The sequence below is a fragment of the Schistocerca piceifrons genome, chromosome 8 (assembly GCF_021461385.2).
Source record: "Schistocerca piceifrons isolate TAMUIC-IGC-003096 chromosome 8, iqSchPice1.1, whole genome shotgun sequence".
Taxonomy (NCBI): Eukaryota; Metazoa; Arthropoda; class Insecta; order Orthoptera; family Acrididae; genus Schistocerca; species Schistocerca piceifrons.
The window spans coordinates 122,001,228-122,018,551 of NC_060145.1; the positions used below are offsets into that span (position 1 = coordinate 122,001,228).

At 43.5% G+C, this 17,324-nt stretch overlaps 1 protein-coding gene across 1 annotated transcript in view; it reads left to right on the top strand.

Annotated features, from left to right (window-relative positions):
- Positions 1 to 713: 713 nt before the first annotated feature.
- Positions 714 to 17,324, top strand: part of LOC124712115 (43 kDa receptor-associated protein of the synapse homolog) — a 308,753-nt gene continuing 292,142 nt past the window's right edge. Inside the window, exon 1 of the mRNA XM_047242413.1 lies at positions 714 to 1,068. Within this exon, the coding sequence (XP_047098369.1) occupies positions 714 to 1,068 (355 nt within the window). The remainder of the gene's footprint in view (positions 1,069 to 17,324) is intronic.

Sequence of the window (17,324 nt, forward strand, 5' to 3'; positions counted from 1 at the left end):
GCCCCTTCCCTCCCATGGGAACGCATCCATTTGGATTTTTCGGGACCCTTCCTCGACGCTTACTGATTACTCATCACAGATGCCTACTCCCACTTCCCTTTCATTATCCGATGCTCCGCTATCGCCACAGAGTATACCATCACGGCCCTGTCAAAAATATTTTCCACTGAACGCCTTCCCGTCACCTTGGTATCAGGCAAAGGACCGCAATTTCGCAGTCAAAAGTTCGCCAAATTCTGTCACGATAATGGTATCCACCACATCTTTACCCCTCCTTTTCATCCCCAATCCAATAGAGAGGCGGAGCGCCTTGTTCGCACATTTAAAACTCAGATGAAGAAGTACACTGAGGACCATACTCTGGAAGAAGCTCTTATGTTATTTCTCAGTATCTACAGGGCCACGCCGGTGGGTGACAAGAGTCCAGCCGAACTGCTCCATGGTCGCCAGCCTCGGAACCTACTCCATCTCCTCCAGCTGCTGGTTTGACCTCGTGCCCTGCTAGGTGCTTCCCGATATTCATCCAGCTTTAAGGTGTGGGCTTGCGGTTTTGGGGCCCGGCCCAGGTGGCTTCTGGGGGTCGTTATCTTGCTTCATGTTCGACGTACGCCTGGGCGACAGGGTGGTTTTGCGGCATCGCAGCCAACTGCGTCCTCGTTTCCTCAAACAGCGGCTCGTCTCTCTCTCCCATCGCCAGGCCTTCCTTGGGGCCTATGTTGATGCCCTCTCTTCAGTTGGTAGATGATCTCCCTGGAGATGGCCAGCAGACTCCGGCTGGTAGCCCCTCGCCGCCGCATACTCCGGACCTACTTCCTGGCCCTTCTTCGGCCCCGCCTCTGTTGGTCGACGAGAACGTCCCCATGCCACTTACCCAGCCCGACGTCGCCTCGCAACCGCCACCGCTGCGGCATTCCAGCCGCCTCGCGCTGAAGGTGGCGCCCTACTCTCCGGCAGCCGGATTCCACTGCCTCCTTCATGAGGACTTAGCTGCAGATCAGCCTACGGCGCCAGGCTATATTAGTACTCTCTCCCCCGCGGTCGCCACTGCCGCACCAGCTTTTCCAAGGGGTGAGGAGTGTTATACCGGAGCCAAGATAGCCCCTGAGGGCCGGCAACCCGTATTACACCACAGAGAACGAGGTTGTCTATGTCCAAGGTGTATCAAAAGCATCGTGGTAAACAGACATTCCGAGCACTACTTCCTGCAGGGGGAGCTTGAGCCACGGTCTGCAGGACGTATCACTATGCCAAAACCTGATCGGCTGGAGACAGCTATTTAGAAGCTAGAACCAGCACTGAAGTTCAGTTCACTCCGGATGCCGACTTCGTGTACTTCGACCGTTGGAGATTACGTCTTTGTCTCTGAATTGTACTCTTACTAGTGTAAGTGCGTGTTACCACGAACCTTTGTGGAAAATCAGAAGTCAACTTTAGCTTGTCTCAATTAGGAGACTTTTACTGGCATCGTTATTGTTACCTTTCTTTTGTTGTTCAGTCATCAACCTTGTGAACTTACATCAATAAAAGTTGTGTTTGTGAAAAATTGCGAATGGTCAGTGACAACAGAGCGTAACCCCAGTGTTCCAATGTTTTCATGGTAGAGTAATTATGGAATACGCGTACGTGGAGAAAGTGTTTGCGTAGCAATCGCCGACATAGTGTAACTGAGGCTGAATAAGGGGAACCAGCCTGTATTCGCCGAGGCAGATGGTAAACCCCCTTAAAAACCATCCACAGACTGGCCGGCATGCTGGACCTCGACACTAATCCGCGGGCCGGATTCGTGCCGGGGACAGGCACGCCTACCAGAACGGAAAGCAGTGCGTTAGATCGCATGGCTAACTAGGCGGGCTATTTAAAACATTAAGTCGTTAGTTAAACAATGAACTTTAAATTTTCAGTCGATGCCTCGCCTAGTATACATTATTTTGAACAATATTCACAGCTGCATCGAATGTTTCTCTGATCTGTTTTATTTCTGACTTTCAGACATATGACTACACAAAAAATTTGACCGTCTTTTTTGCTTTTTTTTCAAAAATGTTTCTTTATTTCAGGTTTTGTTCACAAAGCAATGTCTTTGCCACACCTCATTTGCTTTCCGTGTGCCTTCTATTATCAAAATGTCTTTAATTTAGCACTTGATTTTTAAGACAGCAATTTACAGTTTAATATCATGATCACGTCAATGCAATTTTTAATGCGCGAAACCACTAGGGCTCGAGGAGATGAACTTTTTGACACCTCATCTTCCTTCCTAGTTCCTTGTTTTCGATATGTCCTAAATTTTCATCTTAAGACCGTTCAATATCACATAACTGCAACATTTTTTATGTGCAAAATTGCAAGACCTTGAAGTGATGAATTTTTTGACGCTTTGTTCACATGGATAGCAGCAGCTTTTCGTGAAACATTTCAGTTTTCCGTCATCGCGAGGCTGAGTACATCTTCTTGCAGTCTTCCCCCTAGGAAGATTCTCTGGCTGACCGGGCTTCCGACCCTCCGCATGGCAGTCAGAAGTGGAAACAGTTCTGTCATGGAGGCGATCTAGGATAAGATAACACATAGACAGAAGTTCACACGATTCACACACGACTTGCAGAGTTAAGAGACGGCTGTGCCTATGGGCACCGAAGCTAAAGAAAATAAATTACCGTATCATCAACGTAGCAGACCTCGCACGACAGATAGACATAGAAAGTGAGCGGCTAACAAAATAAATATTTTTGTGATTTTGGAAAATGAATTCGACGATAGGCTGGATCTCGAAAATAATAAAATGACTGAAAATAATATCAAATATATAGAAACAGTTGGTAGTAATTCCCTAAGAAATGAGATCCTCAGTTTAGGAGGCCATCAAGGCGTAAAAAAGTACAAAAAATAAAATATCGTGACAACATGAAAAGAAGAAAATACAGAGCGTCTCCAGTTCCGTTATTACTGCTTATGACAAAGTCCAAACTGAAACGCTATCTCGTGGCGAGTTGCGGCGTTATGATTCTGGGAGTTTCAAAAGTAGCTGTGCAGAAAGTCAAAGCGCCGCATCAGGCATCCTGGCCGCGAATGTAACAGCAGGTGTCCAACACTCGTCGGGAATAAGTGAAGCAGTGAGGCAACATCAAGTTTTTTGAGTCCTCCAGCGTTTTTGGACGAGAATCCGTCGAATTCGACCCGAATACCGAGAGGCAGGTTCTTGATTGCTCCTCTATGACCACATCCCAGCACACAGACCGAAGATTGTGCACGAGTTTTTGGCCAGCAAATGGATCACAGTCCTGGATCACCCACAATATTAGTAGTATTTGCCTCCTGCTGACTTCTGATTGTTCCCAAAACTGTAGTTGACAGCAGTCGGCCACTGTGGCCGAGCGGTTCTAGGCGCTTCAGTACGGAACCGCGCTGCTGCTACGGTCGCAAGTTCGAATCCTGCCTCGGGCGTGGATGTGTGTGATGTCCTTAGGTTAGTTAGGTTTAAGTTGTTCTAAGTCTAGGAGACTGATGACCTCAGATGTTAAGTACCTTCAACATCGCAGCGCGGCAGCAATATATTAAAAAACCAAAAACCCGCCTCGATTGCGAAAAAAGCACCTAGTGTTAAGTGTTAACCCAGGTTTCGGCGTAGATAACAACACCTTCTTCAGAACAACAATAAAACCAGCAAGTTCCTAAGAGGACCTTTGTCAATGATTAAAAGAACACCATAGCTATACAGTTATGAACGAAAAAGTAAAGGAGAACACAAACAGTACATATGTACAAAGTCAAAACTACCATTAAGTTAAGTATTGGTTTTGGTTGTTGTTCTGAAGAAGGTGTAGTTATCTACGCCGAAACCTGGGTTAACACTTAACACTAGGTGCTTTTTTCGCAATCGAGGCGTGTTTTTAGTTTTTTAATATATCAGATGCTAATTCACATAGTGCTTAGAGCCATTTGAACCATTTGGTAGTTGACCATGGAAGGACATCATTATGACGCAGTTAAGGAAATCCAAGAAAACTGTATACGCAACTCCAAAAAAGGACTACAATAAATCTTTCAAAACGCTTTTGTAACGAATTCAACTGTGTTTTGTTTCAGGGAGAGACTATTTTGAATAAATAGAGTGATTCTGTGAACATAATCCATGGCTTTTATTCTTCATAGCCACAGCCTCAACGAAACTGGAATGTACTGTGTGAAAGAATACACGGAAAGAAGGTGAAGCAGAGTGGGAGGGAAGGAAACTAAAGGAACTGAAGATGTTGCCTGATCACAGTTCGAGAATTGTTGTTGTTGATGTGGTCTTCAGTCCTGAGACTGGTTTGATGCAGTTCTCCATGCTACTCTATCCTGCGCAAGCTTCTTCATCTCCCAATACCTACTGCAGCCTACATCCTTCTGAATCTGCTTAGTGTATTCATCTCTTGGTCTCCCTCTACGATTTTTACCCTCCACGCTGCCCTCCAGTACCAAATTGGTGATCCCTTGATGCCTCAGAACATGTCCTGCCAACCGATCCCTTCTTCTAGTCAAGTTGTGCCACAAATTTCTCTTCGCCCCAATTCTATTCAATACCTCCTCTTGAGTTATGTGATCTACCCATCTAATCTTCGGTATTCTTCTGTAGCACCACATTTCTAAAGCTTCTATTATCTTCTTGTCTAAACTATTTATCGTCCATGTTTCACTTCCATACATGGCTACACTCCACACAAAAACTTTCAGAAACGACTTCCTGACACTTAAATCTATACTCGATGTTCACAAATTTCTCTTCTTTAGAAACGCTTTCCTTGCCATTGCCAGTCTACATTTTATATCCTCTCTACTTCGACCATCATCAGTTATTTTGCTCCCCAAATAGCAAAACTCCTTTACTACTTTAAGTGTATAAAGACAATAAAATAGGCTTGGTATCAGAGAGGTGTAGTGAAGATAAAATGTTGGAAACGCTGACCAGTAGGATGTAGAGGATGTCCGTCAGGATCCACTTTGTCAGCCGCCATTCGTGAGTTTACTTGAAGTCAGGCTTGCTTCAACCCTATCTCCTCCTTCTTCCCCCAGCCTCGCCCAGTCCGGCCTGGATCGGACTGTTTGCGGATGGAGCGCCGCAGAGCTCTTTCACGTCACGTTCTCTCTCCTCTCTCCCTCGCACGCACTCACAAACACCCGCGCCGGCCCGATGCGTCGACAGAATCGAAGGCCTGGCCGTCGCCGAGACGTATGGAGAGGCGTTTCTGTCCACCGAGCGCCCGCGGGCCCACAGAGCCGCTGACACAGCCCTTCACAGTCGCTTTGTCTGCGCCTCTACCTCTCTCTCTCCCTTCTGTTTTCACGGCGCCGTAAATTCAGGCGGCGCGACGCCATTACTGCTTTCCGATCGGCGGCTCTGTCCACCCACGATGCACCACTCCGGACGCCGCGAAGCCGAGGTGTTCGCTATCTGCAATAAACTATCTACAGGCGCGGGCAACACGATACAGGGACCTTCAGTAGTTACGCAACCAAACAAGACGTCTGCTTCCAGTCACTACAGGATATCGTCTTGCTGTGTGTATGACTGAAAATGTACCCCACAGACCCCAACTGAGTCATGGTACATTTTTTTAACAGAACACAGTGTAACCTCCCAACAGATAAATTCCGTAACCTCCCAATCAAAATGTGACTCATACATAACCTTTCTAAAGAAATGTCGTAATGTAACCTTTCAATAATTAACTGACTGTGAATACAAACTGTAAATCTGTCCTCAGCAGTGATGCGTCATAGCCCTGAAAAATCATTCTGAATAAACTGAAAATTCTTACCTCAATGATGTCGCCAGATAACGCATATATATCTGCTCCTATAAGAAATACTTTTGGCACATCGCAGTGCAATGTTGGCCACTACATTTTGTTATGTATGAAAAACAACTGATTTTCTTTACGATAATCGGCATGACTATGGATAGAAGAAATTAGTAAAAACTTTAAATTCAGATGAATGACTGTCAAAAGTTATCTTTATAAGAAAGATTATTATTGAAAGATTTTTGACAACATTTGCATGGGACTTTGATATAAATATAGTACAAAACTCAGTTGGAGCAATTAACATATTCGCGCGGCAATAAAGAACAATAATATGTTACTTTTACCTTGTACTACATCGCTCAGGCACCGCAATCGTCCTCCACGACCGGCCTTGGTAATTCCATAACTGTACTGCTCTTCTCCAGCTACAAAACACCACTACTGGATTGCATTGTCCGAATTCCAGGACAGAAGTGCTCTCTGTGAGCTATAAAACTCGACAACTGCTCTCTACGAGTGACCTGACCCAACCGCGCGACCGCGGGCTACTACCCTTACTGCTGCCGACACTGCTCTCTGGTCTGCGATTCTATTGTAGCTTACATATCGCAGGCAGCGCGTGAGCAATTCATCGAAGTTATATCTGTTCAAGTGCGCTAGCAGTAAATTCCTTAGTCATTGACCTCTTACAACGGTTCCTACCCAAATGCATCTTCATCGATTCAAGCTCCACCAGAGAGGAGTGTGTCTTTGTACAGAATCAGCGACCCCTGAACATACACATCCGCAGTGAGGTGACCAAAGTCGTGGGGTACCTCCAAACACCGTGTCGGATCTCCTTTTTCCCGCAAAGTGCACCGGTTCACTGTGGCATGGCCTCAACAGATATTAAGCCATGGTATCTCTATAGCTGTCCATAGTTGCAAAAATGTCGCCGGCGCAGGATTTTGTGCACAAACTGATCTCTCGATTATGTCCCATAAATGTTTGGTGGGACACATGACAGGCGATCTGAGGGGTCAAATCATTTGCTCGAATTGTCCAAAATGTTCCTCAAACCAATGGCGAACAATTGAGGCCCAGTGACATGGCGCTTTGCTATCCACAAACACTCAATTGTTTTTAATCAGGTAGATGAACATAACCATTTCCAGCCAACGGTTGGTTCAGTTGGACCAGAGGACCCAGTCCATTCCATGTCAGTATAGTCCACCCCATAATGGAGCAACGACCAGCATGCACAGTGTCTTGTTGACAATTTTGGTTCGTGGCTACGTCGGCTCTGCGCCACTCTCGAACTCCGCAATCACTTCTTAGCAACTTAAACTGGGACTCATCTCACTAGGCCACAGTTTTCCAATCGCCTACGGTCCAACCGATATGGTCACGAGCCCATCAAAGGCGCTGCATGTGATGTAGTGCTGTTAGCAAAGGCACTCGCGTCGGTCATTAGCCCGTTAACGCCTAGTTTCGCAGCACTGACCTTAAAGATACGTTTGTCATAGGTCCCGCTTTTATTACTGTATTTATTTCATTTATTTATTGCAGATCTGTTGGAACTGACAGCTCCATTCAAATGCCGTTGCTCTCTGTCGTTAAGTGAAGGCTGTCGGCCACTGAGTTGTCCGTGGTGAGGGATAATACCTCAAAATTGATATTGTCGACACACTCTTGACACTGTGGATTTCGGACTGCTGAATTCCCCAACAATTTCCGAAATGGAATGACCTATGCGTCTACGTCCATCTACCATTCCGCGTTCAAAGTCCTCTAATTCCGGTCGTACGGCCGTAATCACATCGGAAATCTTTTCACATGAATCACGTGGGTACAAATTACACATCTCCCAATACACTGTCCTTTTATACCTTGTGCGCGCGATACTACCGCCATTTGTATATCTGCATGTCGATATCCCATGATTTTTGTCACCCAGTGAACGCGACGAATACTTATAAACAACATCATACAAAAGGACCAAACAGGTAGTCAACAGAGATAAACCTGACTGTATCTGAAGAATTAGAGACAGAACGCAATGAAGACACATAGTCTGACAATGACAATTTCAAGCTCATGATCGTCGCTGTGAATAAAAGTGGGACACAAAACACCACATTAACAATTGACATGTTGGCTGCTAACAACTCCCATATATGTGTGTGAAATCTTATGGGACTTAACTGCTAAGGTCATCAGTCCCTAAGCTTACACACTACTTAACCTAAATTATCCTAAGGACAAACACACACACCCGTGCCCGAGGGAGGACTCGAACCTCCGCCGGGACCAGCCGCACAGTCCATGACTGCAGCGCCCAGACCGCTCAGCTAATCCCGCGCGGCACAACTCCTATATCAAGAGCCATCAAGAAGTATCATACGTAGATAACATCCAGCTATAACCGTGCTACCCTGTACCCTAAATTTTCACATTAAATCCGTAACATCTATAGTGGGAAGTGGTACCACCAGGCTACTAGGTAGTATACAACTTAAATACACGAAATACACACACAGAACGATACGTGGACTTAAATTACGACACGTGAAAAACCTAAGACAGTGATTCCACGTTAATTTGGAGATGCCTTTCTACAGTCAGTTATTTACCTTAGGACTAGATATCCGTATGTGACGTAGAGGTTACTGCTTCGAAGTGTACTACCGAGGCCATCGCAGTTGGAATGGCTCGGTGGTGGCGTCCTACATCTATCCTATCTTTTTTTCTCCGTACCTAACTAATCAAATAATCTTAAGGTGAGCTAGACGGAAAACAATATTTTTCACACTTTCGGATTTTTATCTCACTATAAAATTTGCAATTTTCCGAATATATATATTTCAACAGCTTCGTTTGCAGTACCCTTCATTTACTAACATGCAACAGATTCCACAGCAGCTCCAATAAATCCTGCATACTTGTCGATTTTACAAGGTGGGCGACGCATATTCCTCACGGCTCACATTGTTTCTGCTGCATTGTGTCCTTTGCCAAAAATTCTCAGTCCAAAAAACCGCCTCACATTTACTTCAAAATAATTATCTTTATATTTATCATAATTCCATAATGAATGAGTATATTTATCACTGGCACAATTAATGATAAGTTTCCTGGCTAATCCATTTGATACCTCACTGTCTACACGTAAACTAAATTGCCCTCCACATATTTTATACCACACACCCTTGTTAGGATCTGTAAATCTATCAGAATATAACCTAACCTACCATTTACATTGCTTTCGTTTTGAGAAAACTATGTATCATAACGTTTTATTTTAGTCTTCGAAGCACTATTGGGTGTTTCTCTACATATTGACGAGTTTGCCTGTATTTCATTGTCTGTAACTTCACATGCCACATATTGAACACATTGTTTCCCTTTATTCGAAAATCTATTTCCATGAAACCCACGTTTCTTAAAAACACTTCGTTTTGGCGTCATATTTTACTTTTTGAGAGATTTACCAGTCTGTTCGTCACTTTTCCGCAGAAAAACGTTAGCACTACGACATACAACGCGTGTTTATACTATGAAACGATACGATAATGTTTCTGACAGTGCTACCAATACAAACACGTAATTTATCCTTCATAACACAGCAATCCACAGCCTTCTATATAAAAAATTCCTGATTTTATTAGATCTTGAAGTAATGAACGTAAAAATTTTAACATTTTGAACCAGTGAAGATTACATTTAAAAAATAAAATACTTTCGATGTGAATTTATAAGTGAATATATATAATATATATATATCAACACCATACAAACGAACCAAACAGGAAATCACCCGAGATAAATCTGACCCATGGGAAGTACCCGAGACAGAGCACAACGGAAACATCGGAAGTATTTTATTATATTTTTGGCAAATGACACAATGCAGCAGAAACAATGTGAGCCGTGAGGAATATGTCTCGCCCACCTTGTAAAATCGACAAGTACGCAGGATTTATTGGAGCTGCTGTGGAGTCTGTTGCATGTTATTCAATGAAGGGGGCTGCAAACGAAGCTGTTGAAATATATCTTGGTATGACTGACATGCCAGTGGCTTTTGATGGCACTTGGCACGAGTGCGGCTACAGTACTAAGAATTCTATTGCTACGGTGATCAGTGTGAATTCTGGAAAGGTAATAGATTTCCAGATTTTAATCAAACCTTGTTATAAGTGTACATCAGTGTATTAAGAAGGGCATATCTGTGACATAAATTATAAAGGAACATAGCTATTGAAATTTTTAGTCGATCTGTGAACGAAAGGGGTGTGTGTTACACTAAGTTCTTAGGTGATAGAGACGCAGAAGTATATAACAGTGTAATATCCACTTAGCCACATGGCGATAAGATTATCACAAAACTAGAATGTGTTGGTCATGTCCAGAAGAGGATGGACACCAGGTTGAGGAAGTTGAAACAAAGTTTGAGAGACAAGAAACTTTCTGATGGTAAAACCATAACAGGCACTTGACAGACAGAATGATTTATAAATCACGATAGTATTATGTGATGGCCATTAGAAATAATACTGAGGATTTGTTGAAAACGAAGAAGGCAGTATGGGCTACCTTCTTCCACAGACTGCCAACTGATGAAAAACCAGTGCACCACCTTTGCCCTCCAGGATCTGATTCGTGGAGCAATTACCGCAATATCCAGAACTCATACACGTTCATACAGGCATAAACATTCCGTCCCAGGAGCAGTCATGGATATCACAAAACCTGTTTACAGAGACGTGGCAAATCCTGAATTACTGAAGATGTGTCTGCATGGTCAGATTCAAAATCCCAATAATTCGTTCAATAATCTTATACGGAGTCGCTTACCAAAAAATGTTTTTGTTGGAAAGAAGACACTAAAGTGGGAGGGCCAGTGATGCTGTTATTGCTTTTAATGATGGAAACATTGGTAAGGTGAAAGTGCTACAGGATATGGGAATTATTCCTGGAGCAAAGTACATCAAAGAACTTGAACGGATGGACAAGATTCGCTTTGATCCAGCAATGTATGCAGCTCAGTTGGTCACTAAGGAGTCCAGAAAGAAGGAAAGAAGAAAAACTTGGAAAAAGATCAAGAGGATGGTATACAGTATGGTGCAAGGTGCTTCTAAGTGACTACAAATATAAAATTAAGCATATACTGAGTTACAGTCTTTTGAAACTTTAGAAGCCGTTCCTGAAAATTTACATTTTCTGTTGCATATTTGGCCGGCCGCAGTGGCCGAGCGGTTCTAGCCGCTTCAGTCTAGATCCACGTGACCGCTACGGTCGCAGGTTCGAATCCCGCCTCGTGCATGGATGTGTGTGATGTCCTTAGGTTGGTTAGGTTTAAGTAGTTCGAAGAGCTAGGGGACTGATGACCTCAATTCCCATAGTGCTCAGAGCAATTTGAACCATTTGTTGCATTTTTCCTAAATCTCAGAAACCACTTATTTGTGTAATTAAAAAATTGTATTTCCGAAAGCAGTGGCTGAAATGCAATTATTGTACGGTAGTTCAATAGACCCAAAACATATAGTTTAATGTGCTGTAAAGGTTTCATGTCAATGGCTTCAGTGGTTCCTGAAATACAGGGAAGCCAAGTCACTAAATATAACATTGTTGGGGTAGGTCGTTCCAACTCCCCTTAAGCTAAATTCTTCTAGTTTCTCAATTTAGCATAATTTCTAAGTTCTCGTTCATTTGTAAAGGTCGTAAAAATATACCAACATACAATAAACATGCCTTTTGTATAACTTGTAAAAAACTGTAATCCAAAAAACTGTCTATTTAGTTAGCTAGGGTATGGACAGTCAATGAAGATGAACGTAAATATGTTTGTCTTCCTAATTCCAACATCTATCTGGCAATCAGTTGAGCGCCATGTCTGGTGCTATTTATGTTGTGAACACTTTTGTTGTTGTGCTCTGCAACTTCATTAACTGGCGAAGCAACTTGAGATATTAACTATCTGAAAAGGATTCCACCTCCGAAGCCGAGTGGTCAACGGGACAGATCCTCATGTGGTGGGTGGGCTGGACCCAGGGTGAACTCAACCTGGTGATGTCAGCCGATTGACAGGTAGCGGCTTCAGGGTCGGAACGTCGATAACAGGCAGGGGTGAGGCCTGCTGACCTCATGCCCCTCCGTTCTGCATCCGATGATGGATGAAGTAGTAGTCGGTCGTCTACCGCGTGGCCTTCAGTGCCTGATCGGGGGGGGGGGGGGAGGGAGCAGGAGGGGGGGGGTTCACTTTCTTTCCATCTAAATGGATCCGCTTCGCTTGCTCTTTTTTCCATTTATTTTATGAAACAGAAAAAAATGTACAATTTCTTATTTGTATAGCCTCTATCTTATTTAAAGCATACTGCAATAAAGTGTAGCTGAACTCTTGCTTTCTGGTGCAAACAGGAATAAGTTTAGTAGTTGTCCAATATGAGATAACACTAAGTGTAAAATATTTTCTGTTGATTGCTTTCCACACCTTTGATAAGTTGGAGAAATTAACATCATGGGGCACCTTAAGCTGCTGTCTAATGTTTTTGTATGTTGTGCGACCGCTTTAGGTCGAAGACCATTATCCAGCATATTTTCTACACGTATCATAGAAAAGGGAAAATCTACAATGAAAAGTATGTTTGGAAATTCTAAAAATACAACCAACACCAACAGCTTTTATTTAACAGCAAGAGTTAAACATTTAAATTGACAAACATATTGTCAAAAATATTATATTTATAATTAATGTTTATTCGTGTATGCAGTGTCAATTACAGACACAGTCCCATAACAGTGAAATGATTTTGCTTGGGCTTACTTGAGAGTCACACTGTACGCTAATCTTACTGTAAATTGGAACGTTTTAAAGCCCAATTCTAAGTTAGTTCAAATTAGTGAAATTCATAGTATGAACACTGAGTTCCCTCTTTCCCTTCTCTTTAGTATTGCCGTATACATGGCGATCAGAATCTTTTTACAAAAGCGTACTGGGAACGTTGAGAGAATTTATGAATTAAAGTGAGAAGTTTCAGCATTCAGCATTGTATCACTGGCTTTAAATATTTGTTCTTCTTGTATCATATTATGTATTTGATGATTTTTTGTTGTTGAAATATGTCATTTTTTGTTGCTAAGATCAATCACTCGCACTACCATTCTGTGCTTAAGAAGTTTCTCTACCGCCCGCTGTGGCCGAGCGGTTCTAGGCGCTTCAGTCCGGAATGGCGCTGCTTCTACGGTCGCAGGTTCGAATCCTGGCTCGGGCATGGATGTGTGTGACATCCTTAACTTCTGATGAGTCTCGCGCAGACCCCACGAAGCCACGGACACAAATTGTCAAAAGGCACCATGTAAACTCCATTTTGGTGTGCGTTGTGTTTACATGGAAGGGACTGGGTCTTCTGGCTCTTCGCATGCTTAGAGACCATTTACAGCCATTCATTGACTTCATGTTCCCGGTGATGAAATTTTTATGGATGACAATGAGCTATGTCTCCGGCGGGGAAACGGTTCGCGATTGCTTTGAAGAACATTCTGTACAGTGCCAGCGAATTAGTTGGGTACACTTATAGCTACACTTTCACAGTTACAGGTGGCTGTAAAGGCAGCATGGCTTGATATTTCTGCAGAGGACTCCCAATGACTTGTTTAGCCCATGCCACATCGAGTTGCTTCAGGACGCCGGGCAAAAGGATTTCCGTCACGATGTTAAGAGGTATTCAGGCTTGGCTAGCACTTGGATGGGTTGGCAAGTGAGATGTACTCAGCTCTTGTGAGGCCCATTGAGGAGCTACTTGGGAAATAACGGCTCCGATCACGAAAACTCACAACAACTGGGAGAGCTGTCCGCTGACTACATGCCCCTCCATCCGCATTCAGTGACGCCTGTATCCGAGGATGACACGGCGGTCGGTCGGTAGGTACTGTTGGGCCTCCAAGGCTTGTTCGGACGGAGTTTAGTCTCAGTATAGTTGCAGAAGGTATGCCATGAGACTACTGTCACCTCATAGTACAAGCGAATACACCTTTCGGATGAATAGTTCCACTGTTTGTACTATGTTCCACAGCTCATTGGTTGAGACGATTTTGACGGAGCTATGCAATACGTGCTGTTTCTAAGTTGCACTTGAGAATTTTCGATAATATTTTAGAACTTTCGAAAATATTCGCTAACAATCGAAAATATTAATGCAACTAAAAACGTCACAGAACTGCGTTGAAGCGAAACGAGACAGAAATGTTCCAGTGGCGAACACGATGTGAAACCGACCATTTCAAAAACTCGTATCTGCACAACCACAACAGCTACTACCGTACAACCACCGTAATGTACAGCGAGGGGCCGGCCGAAGTGGCCGTGCGGTTAAAGGCGCTGCAGTCTGGAACCGCAAGACCGCTACGGTCGCAGGTTCGAATCCTGCCTCGGGCATGGATGTTTGTGATGTCCTTAGGTTAGTTAGGTTTAACTAGTTCTAAGTTCTAGGGGACTAATGACCTCAGCAGTTGAGTCCCATAGTGCTCAGAGCCATTTGAACCATTTTTACAGCGAGGAAACCAACAGTAGCGCTGTATTGGCCGGGCGGTGTGGCCGATCGGTTCTAGGCGGTTCAGTCTGGAACCGCGTGATCGCTACGGTCGCAGGTTCGAATCCTGCCTCGAGCATGGATATGTGTGATGTCCTTAGGTTAGTTAGGTTTAAGTAGTTCTAAGTTCTAGGGACTGATGACCTCAGATGTTAAGTCCCATAGTGTTCAGAGCGATTTGAACCATTTGAGCGCCGTAATGTCGCAATTTAATATGAACAATTGTATCAGTTAAATGATTGACACTGTGCGATGTAGATAGGAATCAGAGACGGTATAATCTTGCAGAGAGATGTGAACAGTACTGTCATCTCCGATTTATACACAATTTTTGTTATTCTTTGGAATGTTAATTATTCTGACTATCGTTCTTCGGACTATTGTTCTCGCTAAAATTATCTTGAAACTACTTCCGCTCTATAGATATATTGTATTGTATAAGAAGACATAAAAAAGCTTGTAACCTCCCACCCGTAATTTAAAAGGAAAATGAAATATGACAATATTTAATTATGAATGCTAATGGACACTGCTCTAAGCGTAACCTGCCCACAATGAAATGTACTGACAATGGCAACAAAAATGTGAAATTCGCAATCTGACTCAAATATAAATTCTTCACCAAAAATTAAAGTCCATTCAGTGATAAGAAAATTCAATTAAACCGAAATATCGGTCTTTGGCCCTGTGCAAAACAATCAGAATTAAAGTCTTACCTCAGAATAAATGGATGTCACATTTCTGCTCTTATCTTTCCGCACGGCTTGGAGGAACTGCATTGCAAATCATAATATTCCTTTTTTTTTTTATTTTACTGAAATTTTTCTTTAACGGAAGTGGAATGAAAGGGGAAGTGCAATTAAATCTTTAGTTCAATAAACAATAAATTTTTTTTAAAAAACTGCTTTTGAAATCAAAATTATTATTGGGGCATTTGTTGGAAATTAATTACAATAAACAAATTTTTTCAGTATCTAATGATTATATTAATTAACAGTATACCTCATTCAGCATCTTGACCAGTGTTGTCGCCAGACGACATCACGCAACCCCACTGGGCTGCCACCACTGACCGACCGCTCTGCATGACGACTACTAGCGTACTGCACGCGACGACTACTGACAGAGTACTGCTCTCAACTAGACAGAGCTACAGACTCGCAACGACTAACTGACAGACTGAGAACCGCTCGCAACACTCGCGCGGTCAAGCGCATACTCTCTGGTCACAGATGCTACAATGCCGCGCCATCGCTGCTATGTTACATACGTGTTTCAAGCTCTCTCTACTGATTAACAGATGAGATTCTAAATTAATTATTCTTTTTCAGTTACATTCTCAAAAATATCTGGAGAGCTGCAGATATGTACGTTGATGGGCGTCTGGAGAGACGGTGGAGATGTGGCGGACGAACCTGCGATCACACGGAGTTTCTTTACAGACTCGACAACTCGCAATTAAATAGCGATAACACTGTTTTACCAAGATTTCTTCCCTCAACGTATTGCGCAAACGACGAGTTAACAGCACATCACTTAAAACCCAACAATATAAACCAAAATCTCGTCCAGATAATATTCCATACAACATCTGCCATACGATAAATAATAATAATAATACAACACGTCATAAAACACCACAAAAGATAAAATAACGTAACAGCGGCAGACACAAAAAGCAGTGACTGTGATGGGTGGTTTTGAGGTATCTTAAACTTTACTTGAACTTTCTGTTCATTTATGTGTGTACAGGATGTTTCAAAACCTTCCCGACAAACCTCTAGCAGTGACCGACCACGACACAGGGAACAACTTTTCATTAGAGACAAAAGTATTCGCTGGCGCTTCCCGGCGACGCTGTGTGTCGTTTCAGAGTAATTATGCGGCTGAGAGGCGACGAGGCGTAGGCACTCTGCGGTCTGCAAATACAATGTGTGTTCCCTGTCATCCAGGCATTCTACACGCTCTTGAACAGATGTACCCAGCAGATCGGATGGTGCAAGAGGTGCAGGACGCACTCCTGCTCTTGCAACAGCAGGGTAAGGATGTGATTTTCTACTGGGTTCCAGGGCACATAGGGATTCCTGGAAATGAACTTGCAGATGCGGCTGCCAAGGAGGCTTGCTCCATCACACCTCCTGCTCGCTGTTCCGTCCCCCTGCAGGCCATTACGTCTTTCGTGACTCGGAAGGTCATGCGTTGGTGGGAGGCTCAGTGGCTGGACGTGAGGGATAATAAGTTGCGAGCGGTGAAGGATTCTGTCCGACCGTGGCTCACCTCCTTCCGACAACGCCGCGCTGAGGAAGTAGCCCTTACACGGCTTAGAATAGGACATTGTCCTTTGACACATGGTTTTCTGTTACGTCGTGAGGAGCCACCAACGTGTCAGACATGTGGGAGACAGTTGTCGATACGGCATATTTTAACTGAGTGTGTTTTATATGCGGGTTTGAGGGAAGATTTCCGTTTCCCACCAGACCTACCCTCTCTTTTAACTAATAATGAGGCGAGTGTCGCTAGAGTTTTACGTTTTTGTGTGATGTCTGGCCTTCTTCCCAAAATATTGGGATTGAAGTCTTAATGTGCTGTCCAGTGGTTTGGTCACCCATTATTTTTAAGTGGTCACTCAGCCACCGTTACTTCCTTTTCCCTGTTTGTACTGCTCTTTTATTTTTAGTTTTATCTCCCTGTTTTGATGTGCTGTGTCCAATCTTGCAATTTGAACAATACCACTTCTCTCACGATTCGGCTCTGAATTGAACTTTTGGGAACGGGCGCTGATAACCTCGCTGTTGTGCGCCCTAAAACACTAATCATCATCATCATCATCCACGTGAAAGGCGGTAGGCCTAGCAGAATTGAAATTCCAGATTCGCTTCAAAAATATCTGTGTCCGCTTAGAGACACTCATTCCTTGTGAATTTCTTGTTGTAAGTCAATCTGCCAAGTTACTGGGGTAGGTAGTATGCAGCAC